This window comes from Lucilia cuprina, chromosome 4, assembly GCF_022045245.1.
Source record: "Lucilia cuprina isolate Lc7/37 chromosome 4, ASM2204524v1, whole genome shotgun sequence".
NCBI classification, from domain to species: domain Eukaryota; kingdom Metazoa; phylum Arthropoda; class Insecta; order Diptera; family Calliphoridae; genus Lucilia; species Lucilia cuprina.
The window spans coordinates 20,521,578-20,545,154 of record NC_060952.1 but is presented as its reverse complement, the minus strand read 5'-3'; the positions used below and the strand labels follow the sequence as shown (position 1 = coordinate 20,545,154).

The window sequence follows — 23,577 nt, the reverse complement described above, 5'->3', positions numbered from 1 at the left end:
ATAAATGTTATTCTTTTGGAGGTACTTCGTTTTATTTTTGCTGGGTCTCTAATAACCGGAGTAAAATCATTTTAAGGAAAGACTGAGAATATATGTATTTGCCTCCAGCGCGCCGTATTTTATTTATAATTTTAACCAAATTATGACATTAAAAGCGTTCTAAACCAATTAATACTTTTTGGTTAGGAGGCGTCGATATCGAAGAGGATTTACATAAAATTTAATATTTTCTAAAATTTTTAAGAAATATATAAAACAAAAATAGCAAAGAATTAAACTCGAAGAAACTAAAAAAGATAAAAAGATTTATTTGTTGCAAGTCGTATGAGTTATATGAGTTGAGAGTATTTTTTTCAAAATATTATGTATACGTTAAGATCGATGGATAGATTTAACAGAATTGGACTATGTGTAATTGTATTTATACCGTAAAGCATTAAGTTCATTTTAACATATAATTTTTGCACAAACTTTGGAAATTAGTAGGAATCTAAATAATCTAAAATAAAAAAAGAAGATTAGAAAATCAAAGTGATCACTAATAAAAATTTTCTTATATGTAACTTTACAAAATGATTATTTAATGTAAATAATTTTATAAAAATTTGTTGCCAGGGTACGCATCAGTTGTATTACTTAAAATAGCCCTAGGATGCCGTCCCTGCGTGGCTCGTCCAATCTCTTAGGCGCTCACCAGAGGAAATCACATGAACAAACAAACCGCGAAAACCCAGTAGTTGAAACCCAAACCTTGGATGTTGCGAAATAAACAGTGAACCCTGCGTCCCCGATTTGGTCGGACTGCGGACGAAAAATCATCTTATATTAGGCAAAAGCCCTACTGGCTCAGTTTAAGTGCTCTGACCCTCCTTTGGCAACCTCTGCGGACCAAGCCTTAACGGTAAAGGTCAAGGAGAGTTCCACAGCCAAAAAGTAAACTTTAAAAGCAAAATAGTCAACAGAACCTATTTAGGGTTATTGTTGGAATGGAATTACTCAAATGTATATATATTTTTTTTTTCGAAAAATTCTATAATTTTCAATATTTTTGAATTAGTACAGAAATTTATGATGGTCGTATGAATAGTTTTACAATTCATAATTTAATTAATTTTTATTTAAATTAATTAATATTTTTTATTAAATGTTAAATTTCAATTTTAAACTTAAAATATAATGAATGAAACAATTCAAACAAACATATGGATATAATAATTTTGCAAAATATTTAAAAAAATATAAAAAAATTTCGAGTAAAATTTTTTAAAAATTCGAGTAAAATTTTTTAAAAATTCGAGTAAAATTTTTTAAAAATTAATTTATTCATTAATTAATAGAAAAAAAATTTAAATATTTCTAATTTATATTTGGAGGCAATGGCCTCCAAAACAAAATTTCAGTGATAACCCTATATATGCAGCACAACAACATCGTGGACGCTGCGGTCCAGGAGACTAAACTGACGAACAATTCCAGTCTGCTAAGTTGTAACGGATACAACATTCTCAGAAAAGACCGCACCAGAAGTAACGGTGGAGGCATTGCTTTCATCATTCGCAACACCGTGCAGTATATAGCTCTTTCTCTCAATTCTAACTCCAAAGCTCTATAATGTCTATATTCCGCCAGTAGCCAGCTGTCCAACAGGCTACCGTCCCGACATCAGGACTTTGTTAGACGGCGATATGGGTCTTGTCCTAGGGGACTTCAACGCCCACCATCAGCTCTGGCACTCTTCTTTAGGGGAAGACCAGAGAGGTGCGTTGCTGGCGGAACAGATTGACGAATCCACCTTTTGCACCTTGAATGATGATACCCCCACGCGGATTGTGGGTACTTGCGCTAGCTCGCCCGACATCACCATAGCGAGTGCTGGTTTGATCAACTACGCAACTTGGTGAGACGTTGTTTCTCTGGGATCAGACCACTTACCCATAATCGTTTGTCTGGATCGACCTAACGATTTTATCGTCTCTGAACCGTCAATACGTAAACCAAAAGAAAGCAGATCAGTGATCTAAATTTTCCCTCCAACGTACACCCTTCAGAGAGGAAGTTCCGTGAAACTGTCATCTCAGCAGCTGCTCGCTTTATAGCTGCTGGTCGTATATCCATAGTGCGGCCGCACTTCTACAGTTCGAACTCTTTTTAACCCGACGAAGAAGGATGACAGGGTCGCTATTAAGTTTGCAGACATCCCCATTTCCGACCCTGAAGGGTGCTTGCGCGCTTCTTGTCGCCAGTTCATTGAGCACCCTGAGAGAGACAAGGCGAAACAAAGTGTTGTTCGCAAACTTCACAACCTTCCAGTCACGGACATACCACAACCCTTCACCCCAGCTGAAGTTGCAGACGTCATCAACAACACCAAACCATCTAAGGCGATTGGCCCAGACGGAATATCCATGCTGATGTTAAAACACCTCGGCGAGCGGGGAGTTTAGTACCTGACTATGGTTTTCAACAAGTCAGCAAGCAGCCTCGTAATACCCGAAGCCTGGTAAAAGGGTAGAGTTATTCCCATTTTTAAAACCTGGGAAAGACGCGACAGAGGAACAATCATACAGGCCAATTTCCTTCCTATCACCAGTCGCGAAGACTCTTGAGACGCTTCTCCTCCCCCAGCTGCCCAGCCACCTAACAGCAGCTCGTCACCAGCATGGCTTCCGTAAAATGCACAGCACCACCACAGCATTAACCGCCATTGCCACTCAGATCTCACAAGGCTTAAATCACCAGAGGCTCTGTGAAAAGATGGTCCTAGTGGATCTTGACCTGTCGAAGGCCTTCGATACTGTCAGTCACGCCACACTCTTTGAGGATATCCTGCAATCCACAATGCCCAACAACACGAAGAGATGGATCGTAAATTAACTGAGTGGCCGTCAGTCGTTCGTGGAGTTTAGAGACAGACGCTCCAAACCCCGTAAAAAAACAAGGCCTACCTCAAGGTGGAGTACTATCGCCACTTTTGTTTAACTTCTACCTCTCTAAGCTCCCCATACCTCCACAAGGCGTGGAAGTGATGACTGTACAATCATGGCGATGGGCCACAGCGTTGATGAATTATGCGTTCTGGTGAATGGTTATCTCCACGAAATACATCAGTTCTTCACTGCGCGTAACCTGCAATTTTCACCAGCGAAGTCGTCAACAACACTTTTTACCACCTGGACGAAGGAAGTAAACCTAAACCTTGGCATCGTGGTCGATGGAGTCCAAATTCCGACCGTGCACCCAAAAATTGTGGGGTCACATTTGATAGCCTCTTTACTTCCTCAGCTCATGCCACTGCAATCACGCACAAATTGCGAAATAGAAACAAGGTCCTCAAAGCGCTAGCCGGCAGCACTTGGGGTATGGATAAAGAAAGCTTGTTGGATACATATAAAACGATTGGTCGGTCAGTGGTTAACTATGCTGCTCCAGTATGGTCTCCTTCGCTCAGTGATACCCAGTGGAGAAACATCCAAAGCTGCCAAAATGTCGCCCTAAGGACTGTAATGGGCTGCTTGCAAATTACCTCGGAACATCACCTGCACGAGGAAACGAAGGTCCTTCCAGTCAAGGAACACAATGTCAAGTTGACCAAACAGTTCCTCCTGGGATGTCATCGGAGAAGTCATCCAAATTTGTATATCACATAATTGGATACTCCCCCGAGGCATGTCAGGAAGGATCTTCGTATATACGAGGAACACATATGCAGATATGTGCGGCATCCACTGGATCAGTCCTCGTATTCGGCAACTTTGAACGACATTCATAGAGACGCCATAAATTCCGCATGAATGTCGTACTTGGAGGTCGCCCATAGCAGACACGGAAGAAAACCTGCCGCGGAAAACAAGAGTAGTTCTGGCACAACTAAGATCGGGGTGGAGCAACAGGCTTAATGCCTACTGGTCACGTATAGACCGTGCCGTCCCCAACGAATGTCCTGCATGTGGTCTGGGTGCTCATGATACCCATCACATATTCTCCTGCTCAGCCAACCCTACTTCACTCTGTCCAATGGATTTATGGACGCATACAGTCGAAGTAGCCCAATTTTCAGGCCTGGACATTGATGTAGAACCCCTCAACTAGATTATTGTATAGTTTTAGCTGTTACAACAAAAACAAGAACAAAGAATTTTAACTAGAGAACGTCCTACGAAGTGTGAAAAGAAAAACAATGGCATGAATAATGAACATTTTCAATAAAGATAAAGTTGAGTATTGATTGTAAAGAAAGTTTTAAATAGAATAAAAAATATTGTTTATTATTGGTTTGTATTTGTTTCGATTTAGATCTCGGAGAAATTCTTCACACAGTTGTATGAAATTCACTTAATTGAATGCAGCTTTTCAAACAGCTTGAAAAACTTAAATGGAACAACATCAGCAACTTCCTTTTTTGATACAACCTAAAAAATTGTGTTAACACTTACTGTGCATTTCGATTACGTTTCCGAAAAGATAATAATGGTATAATAAAGCAATTTTAATTTAATGCTTTTCCCTTATTCTGCATTTCAAGAAACTTACATATCTTTCAATTTAGATGCTGCTAAATCGACTACGGAATTGAAATTTATTGAATTTTTTAATTTTTACATTTCTAAAGAGTCTAAGGCGCCTACATATTCTTCCGATTTGCAATGTGTTGAAATCTCTAGCGAAATAATGAAACTCAACCTTTTGAATTGATATTTTTGTAACAAGTTGATTTAAAATGAGTTCAGGTACACGCAATGGATATACAGTGTACAAATACGCGAGACTTTCGTCTTTGCTGACCATAACTCCATTCAATATTACATTATACAAAAGCTCCTACTAGCAACCGTACAATTCTTGGAACAATTCAATAAAATCGTGGAAATGAAACTTACCTTGATGTTAGAACTGTAATTGAAGTAAAATGTTAATCATCATGAATAATTCTAAAATTACAAATATAACTTACCATTATCTGTTATTTCAGATTTTACTCATACAACTTTAATTTTATAACAGTAACACTAAAAATTTATCACTTAAATAAAAATAATGCACTTTTAATCACTATATTTATCAATTTAATTACGAACAACACAACTTGTATGAACAACAAACAACGCCATTATTTTTAAGCATGGTTTACTCTCGTTTGTTTTGATTCCCTATTCCAATTTAATATAACGGTACCTTTTTATCGATATTAATTAGGTTTTGTGACACCCTGTTACTTTGCACACCTTACCAAATTTGACATTTCACTTGAAATGTAGACACTGAACATACCATACAATGAAATTGTCAATTAGCATTTTGTCATTTTCGGCATTTAACAGAATTGCGGCGCTGCAAAGGGAAAATAGCAAATGAAAAAAAAACTACATAAAAGAGAAGAAAAAGAATAGGCCATAAGAAAAAGTTTTTGCTTATATATTTTTATACAACAACAAAATCAAATTTAAAAGAAAAAAATTAATAGTTTAATTAAAAAGTGTGCACAAGCAATAGAAAGAAAGGACTTGGAGCAAAAGGAGAAACTACTTCAGCTGAAAAACTCTAGTGAATCTTTTGCTCGAAAGAACGAAAAAGGGAAGTGAAGTAAAAACAGGCAAGGTCGTCATCGTTGTCATCAAGAAAAGAAAAAAGATCAACACACAAGCAACATGGTAAGTTTAGTAAAAATAATCGAAAAAAATAAGAAAAAAGGATTCATAATTTTAACAAAATCATAGTGTTTAATAATAATTGACTTTACAAATAAACCAATTATTGTCATCTCAACTATGGTACAACAATGAGAATCGTTTATGAAATTTCACATTAAAAAAGTTATACCGCTTTTTATATTCCCCCTTTTCAATTTTTCAATTTTAATGCTGGCTGTCTAAAGTGAACTTTGACCAAAATTATAAAATTACTTAAATAATTTATTATAAATCAGTAGTAGTTGACATTGAGTTAATTTCTTTTATTTATTACAGGATGTATTCTTGATGATCAGAAGACACAAAACAACCATCTTTACGGATGCCAAAGAAAATACTTCAGTGGCCGAATTAAAGCGTATGCTGGAAGGTATGTAAATCTATAAATGTATATGATATACGTACATACATACATACATACATATGTACATATATGTATTGCATATAAGACAAATTTTCACCTAAAAATGTTTAAAATGAAATTTGTACAAAGAAAGAAAAAAAACAAAAACAAAACGTCAATTCTATTTTTAGGCATTTTAAAAGTCAAACCTGCGGATCAACGTTTATACAATCAAGATAATGATATTATGGAAGATGACAATACTTTGCAAGATTATGGCATCACAATGTCAACAGCAAAGGCGCAAGCACCTGCTCAATTAGGTTTGGCTTTAAGGTGAGTTTTAATTTAATAAAAACTATTTACTCAAATATCTATGTGTTAGAAATTATGTAAAAACAAAGTTGTTATTTTCAATAATGTACATATATCAACGTTTATTTAATTTGATTAAGTCCATGAAAAATATATTATCGCTTGGCAATCAACAAATTATTAGTTTGGTTAGACAGTAATTTCCTTAGCGTGTATTCTAACTTTAAATGAATAAATAGAACAGTGGAGTTTATTTTGTAAATAAACCCTTTTTATCACTTGACTTATTCTTTAGGCATGGTACTTGTTAAGTTATTCTGAAAGGGCACATTGGCTCTTGGTATTTTCTAACATTATCAATTTTATTTCAATCATATTTGAACGTTTATTGTCCAAAGCAAATCCATTGAATCTGGCGATTTCGTTATATTTGTATATTGAAATTGTTTTTGAAATTAATCGATAAATGAAAATTTATCAAAGTTAATCTAAATATCTTGAATAAATGTGCTTTAACAGCTGAAATTTTCTCTAAAGAAATTGTATTAAATTCTCTTTAAAGCAATAATTTTTAATAATAAAAATTTCCATAGAAGTCTTACACTGAAAAAAATGCATGCCTAATATATACAAAAAATGTCGTACATTGTACGAATCGTTCGTTGTTTCGCACCACGAAAATCTTTCGTAATATATACGAAATTGTACGAAATATTTTAGTATAATGCAAAATATTCTTGAAAAAATTTATTTACATAAATTGAAAAAAGGGAATTTTGAATAAATATGGTAAATTTTACGAAATATTAATTTATTCAAACATTTTTGTTCATTTTAAATTAATTTTTCTAATTTTAGTTCAAAATTATTCTCCAAACGAATTTTAAATTTTTTTTTATGAAAATAATTCGAGAATAATATTATACTTTTTCTTAAAATTTATAAAAATGTTGTAGTTTTATTTAATCATAATATAATTAATATCATTATGTTTAATTTCGCTAAAATTTAAGAAAAATATTACGAAAAGTTTTCGTACTTTCGTAAAAATAGAAAAGGGTTTTATTAAATAATATTTCCTATTATACACGAAATTTTTGTAAATATTACGAAAATAGAAGTTACGAAATTTTTTTCGTAAAGTTGAGCATGGATTATTTTCAGTGTAGAGTAAAACATGTAATGGAAGGAAGTTATCAAAAATATATCCAAATAGATATATGTAAATTTTATTAAATATTTTCCATAATACTAAATTTTTTTAACATTAAAAATCTATTACTAAAACCTAACTAAAACTATTTTTTTAGTCTGTGACACATATTTTAACAAAATTTAAAAATAACAAACTTATCAAGTACCATAGCACCTCTGTCATAACTAATATTAACTCAAAAAAAACTTTAATACTAAATGCTTTAATTTCACTCAATAATTTAAGTGTTAAAGATTAAAGATAGATGAACTCATAAGATAGATAATCTTGTTTAAAATAATTATTAATCAAATACTTTATGTTTTAAACATACAAAAAAAATAAAGTTCCTTGTCTGGCTACTGCCATTACTGATAAAGTTTATTTGTTTAAACAAAAAACGAAAAGTTTATTTTTTTTAAATAATTTCAATTCAAAGTCTTTCTCCCAAACGTTCTGATTTCTTATCTTTAATTCGAATCGCTGAGTAACACGTTGAATGTTGATAGTCTGGTTGAAAGTCTAATAATTTTTTTTTGTGGTTTCTTCATAATTTTATTCATGCATTTTGTTTAATGTTAAGGTTAAGTTGTTTAATAAAATGCATTTAATATTAAAATGAAATTAATATTATCTTTTTCTGTATTTAGCTTACTGTTTGTTAGGAAGTTATTCTTAAAATGTATGCATACATATGCATAAATATGTATGGCTGACTTCCAAAACTTACGAATACAAAGTTTCAAAACATTGCAACAATATTTATTTATTTTCACACTTAGGGTATTCACACGGTGTACTATAAAGTCGTATTGTCATAAAATACTAAAGTTTTATGATAGTTTATAGTTTTGTCAAAACTAAACAGTGTAAAGTCGAAAGGTAAAAATTCTTTATCGAGCGGGTGATAGTATTTTGAAGTTGCCACAATTGAACATATGTAATATGTATATAAACATGACATAAATTTGTGCAAAATTTCCAAATTAATTACATGATTTTATTAATTGTCCAATTCACAATCGATGTCGTACCATTGTAGCGTTGTATGTCATAAAAAATTTTCAAATAAATTTCATATTTTTTCGTGTTATTATTTTATGATATATGACTTTATGACGACCGTGTGAATCCCCTAATTCTAAAATATATAGTTAGTTAGTTTGAAAGGAGTATGTCAATCAAATACGAAGAAATACACCTAGTCCTCTATAGGACCTGTTGTGCGCTCCTTACCAGTGTCACAGGCGGGAATCGAATCCACCACCTCCGATCTACCAGACTAGGACACTAACCACTCACCTACCGGATGCCACTAAAATATATATTGTTGTTGTTGTTGTAACAGCTTGGCTGTAACTGGATGTTCTTCCCTGGGGAAAAAACTTCCGGTTGATACAGCTGTTGCTGTGTTGACAATCTTTGACCGATTGAGAATCAGGTCGTTCCGGAGCGGAGATCCAATTGTCGTGGGAACGCTAAAATATATGTAATATCTGTCGATGACGTTTTGAATAGCAATAACCGTAGTTTATAAAACTACACATTGCAATTTAATAGAAAAATTAACAGATCTGAAGTTATATTAGTCTCACCTCAAAAAATCTTTTTGTTTTTCAAAAAAAATCTATCAATGGCCGCTCGTCAGCTAGAACGGTTGTAAAAATGGACTTTTTACAGGGTGTAAAAACACCAAAAGAAAACAGTAATAACCGTAAAATTCCAATAACAATTAAGGAAGAACTTTGCACTATATAAATATTAATCGATAATACGATAAAACTTTGAGTCAATAATCTGATTTTATAATATATGTATGTATATTTTGTTTGTTTTACAGAAAGGAAAGCGGCGATATAGAAGCACTCGAAATTACATCATATTCATCACCACCCGATTTACCCGAAGTCATGAAGAATCAAGAGGCAGCAAATGGTAAAGAACAAGTGGCATAGACGACAGTCAATTGAGAGACACTACTATTACTACACAGCAAAAGAATAAGAACAACTACAACAATAATAGCAAAATGCAAAGCAACAAAATTTTAAACAACACTTTCTTTCTTACAACCAACAAAATTTCAATCAATCATTTAACATTACACTTTCTTTCTATTTTTTTTATTTAAATAACACTACAAAATAACATAAAACAAATATTTAAGTCGAATGCAAATACAGGTAATTGCTAAAATATAAAACAAAAATAATAAATAAACCTAAACAGAAAAAAAACACAAATACACATTATTTAAGATATCGATTGATAAACAAACGAATAGACCAGACAATGCTTAATGGAACCGCATTTCATATAAAGCAAATTGTTTTAGACACAAATCCAAAACTAACAAATTTAATTAAATTTTTTTTAAGCATCAAAGTGTTGTAGCAAATGTTAAGAATAACTGCTGTTGTTTTTAAAGAGAAACATGCAAAAGAAAACTCTCTTTAAAGTGAGTTTAGTTTTTTTTTAAGAAAATTTATTTAAAAAATATTTAAAGGGGGGGCTCAATGTTTTTGATTTTTAAGTTTATTTTCCTTTTTTTGTTCCTTCTTATGGTTTAACTTTTATACTGTTAAATTTTTTGCTATTTTTCTGGTAAAACTAAATTTCAACAAATAAAAAAAAAAAAATAAATTTAAAAAAAATTTCGAAAACAAATATAAAAATTCTAAGCTTAATAGAAGAACGCAAATAAAATTATTTACATAAATAAAATCTACAAGTTCTATAACATCTGAAAATATTGTTTAATTTTCCTTATTTTTTTATACATTTTTTGTTTTTAATTTAAATTATTAAGATTTTTTTAAATAACTCTTAATAAAGATTTAAAAATTAATAATTATATAAAAGCCTTGTTAAAAACTCGTTAAAAAAAGAAAACCAATTTGTAAGAAATCATTAGAATTAACGAAACGAAAAAAAATATAATAAAACAACAAAAACATATTACGATCTTTAGTTTATAATTATTTAAACAAAATAATACAAGTTAAAGAAAGCAAAGTGAAAAAATATCCTTAATTTTCTCTATAAAGGCATTATTAATAATACAAATAATAATAATAATTACAACACATAAATATTAATTTTAAAAATATTATTTTCTTTTTTTTAATTTTTATTATTTTTCTCTATTTAATTTAAATTATAATTATGTTTCGGTTTGATTTTATTAATTGAAAATTAAAAAAAAAATAAAAATACTACAAAAAAATAATAAAATTAATTTTTATAAACTTATAAATGATTTATTACGTTGTCTTTATGCACTGTCCTCTGAGTCGTCGGATATTGTTTGTACTTCTCCCTCCCCCACTTCCTCTTCCTGTTGCTCCTCTACAAAGGTTGCATTCGAGGTTTGTTGTAATTCTAAATTTTCTAGATATTCCTGTAAACGATCTTGAAAGAAGTTAATATAGGTTTGTTTTTGCTGTGATGTTGCGGGGAAATAATGACCGCCATTGTGTTCTAAAATTTCGATATTTTTAAAATGATAAGCCAAATCTTTACTCATTTCTTTGGGTATAATTTCATCGGATAAACCATAGGTGTGTAGGGTGGGAATTGTAATGAATTCTTCGTAAGCACTTTTGTGAACTAAACTGCCGGATAGGAAGCCAGAGGAGAGTATAGCAAATTCCGGGCGTATAGATGTTACTGGAAAAGAAGAAAACAATGTTAATGATTTGATACATATACAACTGTATATAGTAATTTAAATACATTTTATAACTTAGGTTATAGGCCAGAAGCGGTTGCAAATTTCTACCTTATTAAGTAGTACCGACATTTGCCTTTTTTAAATACTCATCGATTTGTGGAAACTTACACACATATTGGGTGATTGTGATGCAGAAAGTCTAACTACCTTCTATGAACTTCTAACTTAGTTCACAATCATTTAACTTATATATGACCAAAATTACGAAATTCCTACACTTTTTTTTGAAAATGTATTACTTTATACTTACATTTCTTTTTCGCCAATCCGCATATTAAGCCTACAAAACAGGCTCCTTGCGAGAAACCCAATAGACCCTGAAATGGTCCCTGAGTCTTCCAAGTTTCTTCTACCAGTTTTAAACTTTCTTGAAAACCAAATGCTGGTCCATTCTTATTCGTTCCCTTAAATGAACCGTCATCCTTATTAAACCACCAACTCAATTGATCAGGCTGAATTTCACCGCCTTCTTCTAAGGGCTTAGCTTTATGGGGAGCATCTATAAACACAAATTCTGCATATTTATTGACATGTTTACGAAATGAGCCCAACTTGTTTTTGAAGCTATCGGCGTTTTGCCGATAGCCATGAAGACATAAAACACGCACTTTGTCTTTTATTTCCAGTTGGGTTTTTTGTTTGCTCGATGATGAGGATGCTGATGATGTATTAGCCTCGTTATTGGTCATAGTGGAATGAATCGAAAGTAGGAACAAAATAACTTTTTGCCAATACAATAATTTGTTTGAATGAGGTTAGGTTGAGAAAACAGCTGTTAGTAATTGGAGAGTATATTCAGTGTATGTGTCTGTTAATAAAAACAAACAAAGAGTATGTTTAATAAATAATATAGATATTATATACCAAAGTATATACTTTGTTATATACCAATAAAACATTTATATCCTTTTTATTAATTAAATTATTAATTAATTGTTTCCACTTGTTTATACGACTTTTTGTTAATTTATCTATATGTTGTATTCTTTCACTGAACATACCACTCTGTATAAAATTGTTTTTTTTCTCTTCTGACATTTACTCATCTCAGCCGGTTCCGCGTTTTCTTATGTAAAGTTTATTGTAAATTTTTTGTTTCTTGCTAACATTTTCTTTTTTTAATTCATTTCCTAATATTGCATTTATCTATTTTTCTATTTCATTTGTTTAGTTTTTTATACAACATAAAGAACATTTTATTACGCTTTAAGAAATGTTATTAACCGTTTCGCTTCTAAACAAAGGATCCTTTTTGGGTTCTTTGATTAACAAATGCAGGCAAGTTGTACGAATTAAACCAGTTAACAAATTAGAAACTAATATAAAACCCAACATATCTACTTCTCTAACATCAACAACTTCCACATTTCCAACTACAACTGCGTTAACTGGGGACCAACCATCTGACAGACCTGCTGCTGTGGCCAACCTTAGTTTAAGTAGTCCCTCGCATGTGGCTAAAACTTTGGAAGAAAAAGCCGGTCTACCTCCTAAACCCAAAAAACCATTAACACCCTACTTTCGTTTTATGAAAGAGCAAAGACCTAAAATACAGGCAGCGAATCCAAATCTCTCTATTGTTGATATAGTAAGGAAAGTCTCAAAAGAATGGGTAACCGCCGACAGCTCATTAAAGCAGCGCCTGCAAGAGGAATATAAAAAAGAACAACAGAAATATGTGGAAGCACGTACAAAATACGATGCCAAAATCACCGATGAACAGCGTTCACAATTGAAAGAACTGAAACAGGAACTAATTGATGCTAAAGAAAGACGTATGATGCGTAAACGTATTAAGGAATTGGGACGCCCCAAAAAACCGGCCTCGGCCTTTTTACGTTTCATAGCCAAGGAACGTATGCTAACGCCTCAAACAACAAATCAAACTTTCCGGGAGTGGCATCAAAAGGCCACCGCCAAATGGGGTACTCTAACAGATGAACAGAAACATGTTTACATTATGGAATCCCGTAAAGAATTGGAAAAGTACAAGTAAGTGGTTGAAAATTTAAACAAGGGGTTTATTAAAAAATATTGGAAATTAAAAATGTTTTTTTTTTTTTTGCAGAGTTGAAATTTCGTTATGGGAAGAAAAGATGATACGTTTAGGCCACATTGATGTCATACGCCATGGTAATCTAATTGACCCCCCAGAGCCCAAGCCAAAGAAACATTAACTTGTTCCAGTATAAAAGAAGATTCTTAATAATTCTTCCATACATACACATATTTCATTTTCGTTTATCACTACAATTTCATAGAATAAGTTGAGTTTCAAGATTTTTTTCTTTTGGTTCTACATACGAAATATATTTTTGTTGTTAAGTTTTATGCCACAACTTTGAGTGTAATAAAAGTTTTGGTAATTGTATTCATTTTCTTTAGCTTTAGAAGAAGTTCATGTCGATGGGTAAAGAAAACACATTAAAAATCTACTTAAATTATCAAACTTGTTTTATTTAAAAAAAATCGTCATTTAACACAGTTTATTTGTGTATATATACTATTAATAATTTGTATAAAATAGTTGTAATAATTGGTGATATGTTTAATCCACTCTACAACTAGGGACGGAATGTAGACTTAAAATAATATGACATAATTATAAAAAAAATACATTGGAATGGACGGAAAGTATAAAATTGTACAATTTTGTATGTAAACTTACAACTAATAAGACACATTTTTTACTAAGAGATTCTCAGATATTTGAATTTCTATAAAAATATTGTTTGGTAAAAATTGTAACTATAAATCGTACTTTTAGAAAAACAACCTAATTAATATTATAGGTTATATATAAAAACGTAATAATTTGATGATAATGAAACCCAATGTTAAAGATAATACAATTTCGATATTTACTAACGTCTCGAGACGACTTGCACCAGCCTTATAAAAGTCCCAATCGAAAATAATATTGGAGGCATCAGATTGACGCCATGGATTTTCACCATCATCAAAATACATGGGACAATCATCGCGTTCACGTTCGTATTCTATGGCATCAATAGCGACAGCAGCGCCCTCGCTATGGTTCCAAGAAGTCACATCCTGATTAAGTTTACAAAAAGCTCCAACAGCTAAAAATTCACAGATGAGGAAATTGAAATACCACATATGTATATGAATTTTCTTAAGAATAATTACCTTGTGACATTAAAACTCTGTTTAAATCGGCCCTTTGATAGACCCAACATCTGTATTTAGACAAAGGATCCAAATCGTCATAGGTTATCAAGTATGATTTTAAATTTTCCTTCCAGAAACCAATACATTTCATGCGATAATCGGGATCACCTTAATTATAAGTATTTATATACATTTCTAGTTAATGTTGTTTTATTTTTTTACTTACTGTAAATATCTACTGGTCGACCCAAGTGATCTACAGATAAACAATAGTTTTCATCGACTGCCATTTCCTTTTGATCTGTATCACACACTGATAAATCGGATATATTTTGCTTGCAACGTATATCGGGACGAGGACTCAAAGTAACACCACCCAAAATTCTAAAATGAAATATTGAAATGCAGAATTTATTAAAGGTTTTTCTTAATTCAAAATTCATCGCCCATTTTAGAAACATCAATAATTTTCCAAAATTTTTGTATTAAAAAAATAAATTACATATTGAAGTGCGTGTTTAGCTAACTCACCTCGTTTTAAACGGATGTTCACCACGTTGTGTAAAATTAAATTTGCCCGCAACTGGACATCTAACCGGTACAGGATTTTTTGCCAAAAATAAATCGTATTTCCAAGCTTCATCATTTTTGAATTGAACCCACGAGCACACCGTACTAAAGTCGTCTTTAATAACCGCCAAACCTTTACGATAACGAATAACATTATGATGTCGGGGCATAAAATCAAAACAAACGTAATCCTTTTGACAACCATCGACTGTGAGGCGAGCCATCATAATACGATTGCCACGACGTTCTCGACAAACATAAATCGTACGCCTATAACGAGCCTTATCTGGATAATAGGTTTCATTGATGTGTGTCTCACTAATAATGACATCGGCATCAATATTGGCTGTATTAACCCATTCACCAGAGAAATTCTGCGGTAATGTACAACCAGGTTCTACATATTCTGCTTTGACAGGTGTAAGTTTTAGACGTTCAGGAGAATTTTCAGGAGTTTTTAGAGTATTACACTCGGCTGTAATGGATACACCCACATACAAGTCATCATCTCGATTCTTTAGGAAACAACGATATTTTTCATCTTTTCGAGATTCTTTCGTATTGGCCACAGCAAAGTAATGATTTTTACCCACAAACCAATCACCCAAACAACTGTATTCTACTAAACCACTAAAGGTGCCTTCCATACCCTCACACTGTTGATAAGTGATATTAAACTTTTGATTTTGTATCAAGAACTGAGTACCGGCTGTTTGGCAGGACTGTATTCTGGCATCGGGCTTATTGCAGACACCCGTAAAACGGAAACGATTTTGATAGGTAAAATGCCAGACACCTTCCAACGAACTGCGACAATTGATGGGTACAAAGTTTTCATTAAACAACGTTATCAATTGTTGATCATCCTTTATGCCACGGCAAACATTTTGTACCGAGGGCTTAGAACCATCGGGTATGGTAACACAGGGACCTAAAAAATATCAAAATCGTTAACATGTTTGTCCTATAACTTGTTTCGAATACATACTTTCAAATTTCTCAAAAACATTTAAGGTCCTTATGAAGGTTTTCACACAATGATAGCAACCCTTGCCGCGTTCTTCAAATACAAACGAATACTCATCGCCGTGATGTTTTTCCATTGTTATGCAGTAGCCTCGTTTACTCATTTGTCTGGCATCTATTACCGTTTGTGTGGGTAAACCAGATTCCCAAGAAAACCATGATCCCTGCAGGATTTTAGGTATAGTACAATATTGTTCCTCCAACTGATTGTATTGACCATGTGCTATATAATATTTAAGGAGGAACAATTAAGACTCAATCAATTAAACTCACAAATGAATCAACAATCTATTTGCTTGTCTTAAGCCAGGGGTGTGGCTTAAGACATCAGTCATTCTTGTTTTCAATACGCAAATATTTACCTGTCCAAAAAATACCCATTAGGGTAAGTAATTCGTATAATTTCATTATAATTTAACACTATACTAGTGTTTTAATACTTTAACATAACTTTTTTAAATCTTCTTTTATATTATTTTCTTAAAAAGAACTTTTGAACGAAATTAACAAAACACTAGAAGTACAATGTAAAAAAAACTATGCTTACTTGAGTTGCCAACTTGTGGAATGGAAAGTGTTTGTTTGTTAATTTTGAGATGCCAGATTAAAACAAAAGAAATTGCTCTACAAATTAGCGTTATTAATTTCCAAAATAAGAAAATTTGTTAAAAACCTATTTCATTAAAATTAAAAAAAGAAATAATACAAATTTTTAATTCGTTTTAGAAAATGGCATTTTATCGAAAACTTAAATTCAAAAAATTATTTATAGAAAACTAAATGTCCAAATAGACTAAACAAGCTAAACATACTTTATTTATTCCAACACACACTACACAAACATTGCTCGTACAATCACCGATTTTTTCACGTTTTTGTGGACTTGCAAAGATACTGATGTAAATTTAACTTCAAAATGGTAATTTAGTAAAAAACAACACGCAAGCATTTGTGCAAACACGAAATACCTTCATACACACACAACAGGCTTGCACAAACGTAAAATACTGGTTAGGATTCTATAAATCGACTTTCGAATTATCGAACAATCGACTTTGTCGAAAAAAGTCGAAACACCCTCATACACTACACATCAGGCTTGCACAATCGTAAAATACTGGTTAGGATTCTATAAATCGACTTGCGAATAATCGAACAATCGACTCTTTGTCGAAAAAAGTCGAAAAGTCGATAAGTCGAAAAAAGTCAGTAAGTCGAAAAGTCGTAAAAATCGATAAGTCGAAAAAAGTTGAAAAGTCGACTATTTATAATATACTTAAAAGAAAAGTCTAAAAGTCAACTTTTAATTAAATGAAAAAATGCAAAAAGTCGAAAAATAAAAAGTTGACTTTTCGACTTTTTGCATTTAGGAAAAAAAGTCGAAAAATTGACTTTGCATAAAATGCAAAAAGTTGAAAAGTCGATTTTTCAACGCACATAAAGAAAACAACCCGACGAAAAACAAACCGTAACAGCTGTTTTATCAAAATAAACATTTTTTTTGGTGTGGTGAGTTATTTTTGTTTACAAATATGTGTTTCTGCACGTGGACTTTTGACTATTTTCGACTTTTTGACTACTTTTGATTTTTTCGACTTTTCCACTATTTTCGACTTTTTCCGACTGTTCGACTATTTTAAATTTTCGACTTCTTGACTTTTTCATAAGTAAACGGCCTAAACTAATGAACAAATCAAAATCGACTTTTTCCTTAATTCTGATGTTCAGCAGTGTTTTTTAAATTCTGAAATTAATTATAAAAATCATTAGAAGATTTTTATGTTAAAAACAAATTAAAAATATCGATATTAAAATTAAGTAATTAGAAAATTAGAAAGTACCTACATCCGATAACAATTTTATATTATATTTGAATAATTTGAATTAAATTTAAAATTATGCTCGAAAAAGTTTTTATGTGCTTATAAATAAAAAAATTCAAAAAACTCAAACTTAAGTTCAAAAACTCGTTAATGTAACTCGAATTTGTTTTTTAACATGTATAATAATTATTTTCTGTCTGTATTTTATATATATTTTTAAAAATATTTTATTTGATGTATTTTATTTATATATATTAATATCATCATAGTTATAAAAAAATCACAACAGTGTTCTTACATAAGATAAACAAATACAAATAAAAATAAATGTTTAAAATATAAGGCATTAAAATCAAAAAAGAGCATTCGCTACAAAAGTCGCGACCTCAAATCCTTCAAATCTTTTACTACGCAGTGCCGTCTCTACGTCTATTCAATATATATTTATATATATTTTAAATATTATAAAATAAACGTTATATGTGATAAGTAAAAAAAACTAATATTTAAAAGCAAAATATTATTTAAATATTTTTTTCAGTTAGTACGAATATGAAAGCAAAAATAAAATTCGATAATTAGAAACAAAAATACGACTGCAATAAAAAACTCTATTTCTCAGTAGACGCCATTTATATTATTGTGAGACGAAGGAGTATTATTATCCTGTTCTTCCAAAAGTCTTCTTGTTGACGATGCTGTAGAGGAGGCACCAGAACTGCGACTTCCACTAACTTTTTCGGCTTCAATGCGGCCGGATAAAAAGGTAGCCAAACGTTCCTGAATTAAATTGAAAATTTAAATTTTAGCTTTTTTAATTTTGTACGAAAAGTACACACTCTTATTTAGTACATAGCTGTAAAATAATGATTAATAATCGTAATCATTATTAATTAGATTATTTTGTATTAAATAAGTAAAATTTATGATTAATTAACGATTATTTTCAATTTTTTTTAATTAATTGTTGATTACGAATAAAAATAATCTAAAAATAATCAGGGATTAATTGGAATTAATAAAAATAATCAAAAAAAAAAGAATCAAAATTAATCAAAAATTAGTTGATTATTTTTAAGGATTAATTTTGATTATTTTTCATATATAGTATAATTTACTCCCAAAAAAGCTCAAAGAAAATTATTTTTCCGGCAATCCGCTAAAAATTACGTATTTTTGAGACCCATTTCGAAAAGATTGCAGTTATTTTTTTCTAATATCTTATACTGAGATCAAGATTTTCAATCCAAATAAATTCAATAAATATATTATTTTCAATAAAAGAGTCATATAATCGAATAGTGAGTAACTTGAAAAACAGTTTTCCATTACACGTAATGTAAAAAGAAAGAGAATTGTACCAAATATATATAATTCATCAAAAATAATCAAAATTAATCCTTGAAAATAATCAAATTATTTGATTAATTCTGATTATTTTTGATTATTTTCATTAATTTTAATTAATCCTGATTATTTTTAGATTAATTTTAATCGTAATCAATTAATAATCAGAAATTTTATACCAGAAAATTAAATAATCATTATGATTATTTTTGAAAAATAATTTAATTGATTATTAATCGTAATCGAAATTTTACAGCTATGATTTAGTATGGTGAGGGAAATTTAGTTTTCAAAAATTATAAAAAAATTAAATTTTTAATATATCTCTAGTTTTATTTATATTTATAATTATAATATTTAATAAAAGCAAATAAAGTTATATATTAAATCAGGGGTCCAAAAACTTTTTTCAAACTGTGTTATTTTCATACATTTCTCTTTCTTAATAATAATATTGTTATTAATATTTACCAAATAGGCATTAGATAGATTTTGTAAGTTGCCATAAAAGGTGACCATGCGTTTTATTAATGTCTCGGCTTCTTCTTTCGATAAATTTTTAACTTTATCCAATTTGGTTATGTTTATCAAACGATTATTGAAATATATAATGTGATGTACAACTTCTGTTGTGGTATGTGATACAGTTCTAGAAAGTGTAAAGAAAATTGTTTAAATGTTTTTTTTTATTTTTTTATTTAATGGATAAAAAACTTACTTGGGTATATTGGCTGCAACATTAGCACCAAAATTAACTACATGTACCAGACGTCTGACCGATTCCCGTGTTAAAAGAACAATTAATTGTTCCAATGTTACAGGTCTAGCTTGATTCTCTGGTTCGTCAAGACTTAAATAAGCCCAAAGTTCTTTGGCTTTTTGTAGGGCCAATTTTGGATCGGTAGCAATCTAAATTTGTTTTTAAAAGAAAAGTTATCGTAATATTTCAATGGGGATTTAATTTAACATTATTGTAGAATATAAACAAATTTACCAATTCAGCAGCATATAAGCATACATGTATGGCTTCTTTACTTTGTTTTTTAAGGGCTCTAGCTTCCGCTATAGTTCTTTGGGTCAAGCGACGTTTAAGCTTACGAGAAAAACGTTGGCCGTGATGAATTGCCTTGATGGCGCCTTTTTCATCCGGTGCATCTACATTGTTATCTTCATCATTTGGTGCTTAAATATAAAAACAATTATATTAACACATAATTATAAAAGGGCGGCTTGGTTTTTATGGAAAAAAAAGATTCTGGTATTCCGAAATAAAATTTTCCATAAGGTATATATTTTCTAAGCTGGGTCAATCAAAATTACATAAAAAAACATGAAAAAAATTATAAAAACCTAAAAACTCCATTAATCGAGTGACATCGAGACAAACATTTGAGAAATGGTATCTTTGAATCATAGCTGTAAAATTTCGTTTACGATTAATAATCAATTAAATTATTTTTCAAAAATAATCGTAATAATTATTTTATTTTCTGGTATAAAATTTCTGATTATTAATTGATTACGATTAAAATTAATCTAAAAATAATCAGGATTAATTAAAATTAATGAAAATAATCAAAAATAATCAGAATTAATCAAATAATTAATTTGATTATTTTCAAGGATTTATTTGGATTATTTTTGATTAATTTCAAAATATTTGGTACAATTTTCTAACTTTTTACATTACGTGTAATGGCAAATTGTTTTTCAAGTTACTCACTATTCGATTATATGACTTTTTTATTGAAAATAATATATTTATCAAGTTTATTTAGATTGAAAATCTTGATCTCAGTACAAGATATTAGAAAAAAATTACTGCAATCTTTTAGGAATGGGTTTCAAAAATACGTAATTTTTAGCGGATTGCCGGAAAAATAATAAAATTTTTCTTAGAGCTTTTTTCTGGTAGGAAATTATACTAAATATATGGAAAATAATCAAAATTAATCCTTAAAAATAATCAACTAATTTTTTGATTAATTTTGATTATTTTCATTAATTCCAATTAATCCCTGATTATTTTTAGATTATTTTTAATCGTAATCAACAATTAATTAAAAAAATTGAAAATAATCGTTAATTAATCATTAATTTTACCTATTTAATAAAAATAATCTAATTAATAATGATTACGATTATTAATCATTATTTTACAGCTATGCTTTGAATAAAAAAATGTTCCTTAAAAATATTTTTTTAATATATTCAGAAAATACTAAATACTAAACAAATAGCTTGAACCAATGAAACATCGTTTTCGAAACATCGAATTTGCATTGGTTCGATTATTCGAAATTCTCCCATAAACACATGATCTGCAATGACACAATGTTAAAATCAAGCATGTTTCACCTAAATCGAACCACTTTGTCATGTAACCTTTTGCTGGGAACTTGTGTTTAAATACTAAAAGACATTACTATGTAAGTATTTGTAAAGGGGCTACAATACTCTTTTTAATAAACCTTCGGTTCTTTCAATTCTTTGTTTATTTTTATGACTCAATTCACTTTAATATGTGAAATTATCTTCAAAATTTTAAATCTTATTTTAAACTTTGTTTTTTGTATAGATTAATAATAATTTAAATTTACTTTAGTGAAACAAATCAGGAAACAATATATTATAATTCCTGTCATCAATTTAGTTCAAAAGGTTAGATAATTATTCATTAATTATGTGTGTACATATGAACCATATATATTAATATTTAAGAATACTTGTGTATTTTTTAACCTATTATCTAAGTCTGGTTTCAATTTGAAATCCTTTCGATTTATTTACAAGTTGTTTTGAAAAGTAGTTAAATGTCATAAAATATTCAAAGCCGCATGCTAATAACGTTAGTTTTTGAGTTATAGCTATCTTGTATATGAAATATATCAGATTATTATAAAATATGGTAGGGTAATGAGTAATTAAACATAACTCAACATTTCAAATATGAAATTGAATTTCAATATTATTCCTTATCAATCGTCTATTTTTTATTTCTTTTGAATTTTTTTGCTATACCAAAACCGATGGATGAGGTGAAAACCAATAATCGACTTTGTCTTAATATTTATTTATAAATATTTTAATTGAAAGATTAAAAAAGACATTATTTATTGTTTTCTTTTTTGTCGTTGTTTTTTTATTTTGCAAAAGAAAATATTTAGCAGGAAATGATAACCTTCGACTACTTAAATTGTGTTCAATACCGAAAACAAAACCGATAAACAAAACTGTACAATGAAATATTTCTAAAATAATTGCAATTAACTTACCATCAGTTTGATCGCCAATGGGCACTAAATATTTATCGACAAATTTATCACCAGCCGTTAGAGCTCCTTCTAAACGTTCGGCCGCAAAGGTGGTTATTGGACTATCAAGTACCGCATTACCAATCTGTTTCACCGAATCGGCCCGTTTGAGTACCGGTTTAACCAAATGATCTGTCATGTATTCCTTAGTATTCCAATACATCTTTAAACCCATAATAATAGTCTAATAATCATAATATGCAATTAGCCTAAAAACTAAATTGTCTTAACTTACCAGTTCGGGTGGTAAATACACCAAGGGTGCACGTTGCTCCAATATATCTAAACTCTTACACATCACCGAGTCCAGACGTTTTAAAGGTGCTTCGAATAGTTTTACCGCTGGCTGTACGGATTCATAAGCTGATAAAATTGTATATTCAGCAGTTTCAAAATACCAGTTAAATAGACGATTACTATTCTTGACTTTGGCATATAGATTTTCCACCTGTTTTAAACTGGTCTCGATTAATGGTATACTGCCAATGCGATCGATTGTCTCCAGATGTAATTTTGTGCTTGGCGTATTGGCTTTACATTTGATTTCAATAGAAATTTTAAATATATATATATTTTGAGAATACTATTTTCGTAATATTTTAAAACATTTTTTTTTTCTACTAACCCATTTTAAATTATTTTATATTTTGTCGATTTTATTGAAAAATTTATTATAAATTTTATATATTTTTTTTAACACCTTTCAAATTAATCCGCTTTAACGCGGTCCGTTTCGTAAATGTTCTCGTTCAAGCTGTATATAAAAACTAAATCTCATTGACTTTGAAACGTACTTTTTTAAAATCATTTATTTTCGATTCGTGCAAAGTTTCTCCACGACTTACGGTTTAATAATCATTTAAGAGCTCCAAGTTTTAGCTTTATGCAATAATATATATTAATTATAAAAATGATAACATATGTATATAGATGGGTAGAATACTTTGTGTTCAAAATATGTTTAATTTCATGAAACCACTATCTGAAATTTGTATGATAATGTTGTTGTGCTCACACATTATAATGTTGCATTAATTACACGATGTGACAAAATTACAAAAAGTGAATATACTCTCCACTAGGGTTCTATAG

At 30.2% G+C, this 23,577-nt stretch overlaps 5 protein-coding genes and 1 pseudogene across 8 annotated transcripts; 3 read left to right on the top strand and 3 right to left on the bottom strand.

Moving 5' to 3' along the window:
- Positions 1 to 2,446: 2,446 nt before the first annotated feature.
- Positions 2,447 to 3,647, top strand: LOC124419762 (annotated as a pseudogene).
- Positions 3,648 to 5,313: 1,666 nt separating this feature from the next.
- Positions 5,314 to 9,777, top strand: LOC111680096 (elongin-B). The gene is made up of 4 exons (XM_023441717.2): positions 5,314 to 5,648; positions 5,964 to 6,057; positions 6,222 to 6,366; positions 9,381 to 9,777. The coding sequence occupies exons 1-4, from the start codon at positions 5,646 to 5,648 to the stop codon at positions 9,493 to 9,495; spliced, it is 357 nt and encodes a 118-aa protein (XP_023297485.1). The 5' UTR covers positions 5,314 to 5,645; the 3' UTR covers positions 9,496 to 9,777.
- Positions 9,778 to 10,678: 901 nt separating this feature from the next.
- LOC111680095 (esterase CG5412) lies at positions 10,679 to 12,049 on the bottom strand. Its single transcript, XM_023441716.2, has 2 exons — positions 11,524 to 12,049; positions 10,679 to 11,209 (listed from the first exon to the last, which is right to left on the bottom strand). Exons 1-2 carry the CDS (start codon positions 11,960 to 11,962, stop codon positions 10,815 to 10,817), a joined length of 834 nt encoding a protein of 277 aa, XP_023297484.1. The 5' UTR covers positions 11,963 to 12,049; the 3' UTR covers positions 10,679 to 10,814.
- Positions 12,050 to 12,252: 203 nt separating this feature from the next.
- On the top strand, positions 12,253 to 13,717 carry LOC111680093 (transcription factor A, mitochondrial). 3 transcript variants are annotated; one of them, XM_023441715.2, is made up of 4 exons: positions 12,263 to 12,344; positions 12,445 to 12,551; positions 12,684 to 13,265; positions 13,342 to 13,717. In XM_023441715.2, exons 2-4 carry the CDS (start codon positions 12,487 to 12,489, stop codon positions 13,448 to 13,450), a joined length of 756 nt encoding a protein of 251 aa, XP_023297483.1. In that variant the 5' UTR covers positions 12,263 to 12,344; positions 12,445 to 12,486; the 3' UTR covers positions 13,451 to 13,717. The 3 variants fall into 3 exon arrangements, with proteins under 3 accessions (XP_023297482.1, XP_023297483.1, XP_046804491.1); XM_023441714.2 differs by having other exon boundaries at positions 12,253 to 12,344; positions 12,445 to 13,265; XM_046948535.1 differs by lacking the exon at positions 12,263 to 12,344 and having other exon boundaries at positions 12,380 to 12,551.
- LOC111680092 lies at positions 13,705 to 16,544 on the bottom strand. The gene is made up of 6 exons (XM_023441713.2): positions 16,364 to 16,544; positions 15,964 to 16,224; positions 14,937 to 15,906; positions 14,632 to 14,789; positions 14,424 to 14,573; positions 13,705 to 14,356 (listed from the first exon to the last, which is right to left on the bottom strand). Exons 1-6 carry the CDS (start codon positions 16,407 to 16,409, stop codon positions 14,067 to 14,069), a joined length of 1,875 nt encoding a protein of 624 aa, XP_023297481.1. The 5' UTR covers positions 16,410 to 16,544; the 3' UTR covers positions 13,705 to 14,066.
- Positions 16,545 to 18,327: 1,783 nt separating this feature from the next.
- On the bottom strand, positions 18,328 to 23,295 carry LOC111680084 (lipid storage droplets surface-binding protein 1). Of its 2 annotated transcripts, none has more exons than XM_046949547.1 (7): positions 23,111 to 23,295; positions 22,721 to 23,016; positions 22,447 to 22,669; positions 20,166 to 20,353; positions 19,890 to 20,080; positions 19,643 to 19,820; positions 18,328 to 18,604 (listed from the first exon to the last, which is right to left on the bottom strand). In XM_046949547.1, exons 1-7 carry the CDS (start codon positions 23,112 to 23,114, stop codon positions 18,443 to 18,445), a joined length of 1,242 nt encoding a protein of 413 aa, XP_046805503.1. In that variant the 5' UTR covers positions 23,115 to 23,295; the 3' UTR covers positions 18,328 to 18,442. The 2 variants fall into 2 exon arrangements, with proteins under 2 accessions (XP_046805503.1, XP_023297473.1); XM_023441705.2 differs by having other exon boundaries at positions 22,447 to 22,648; positions 23,111 to 23,286.
- Between the last annotated feature and the right edge of the window lie 282 nt (positions 23,296 to 23,577).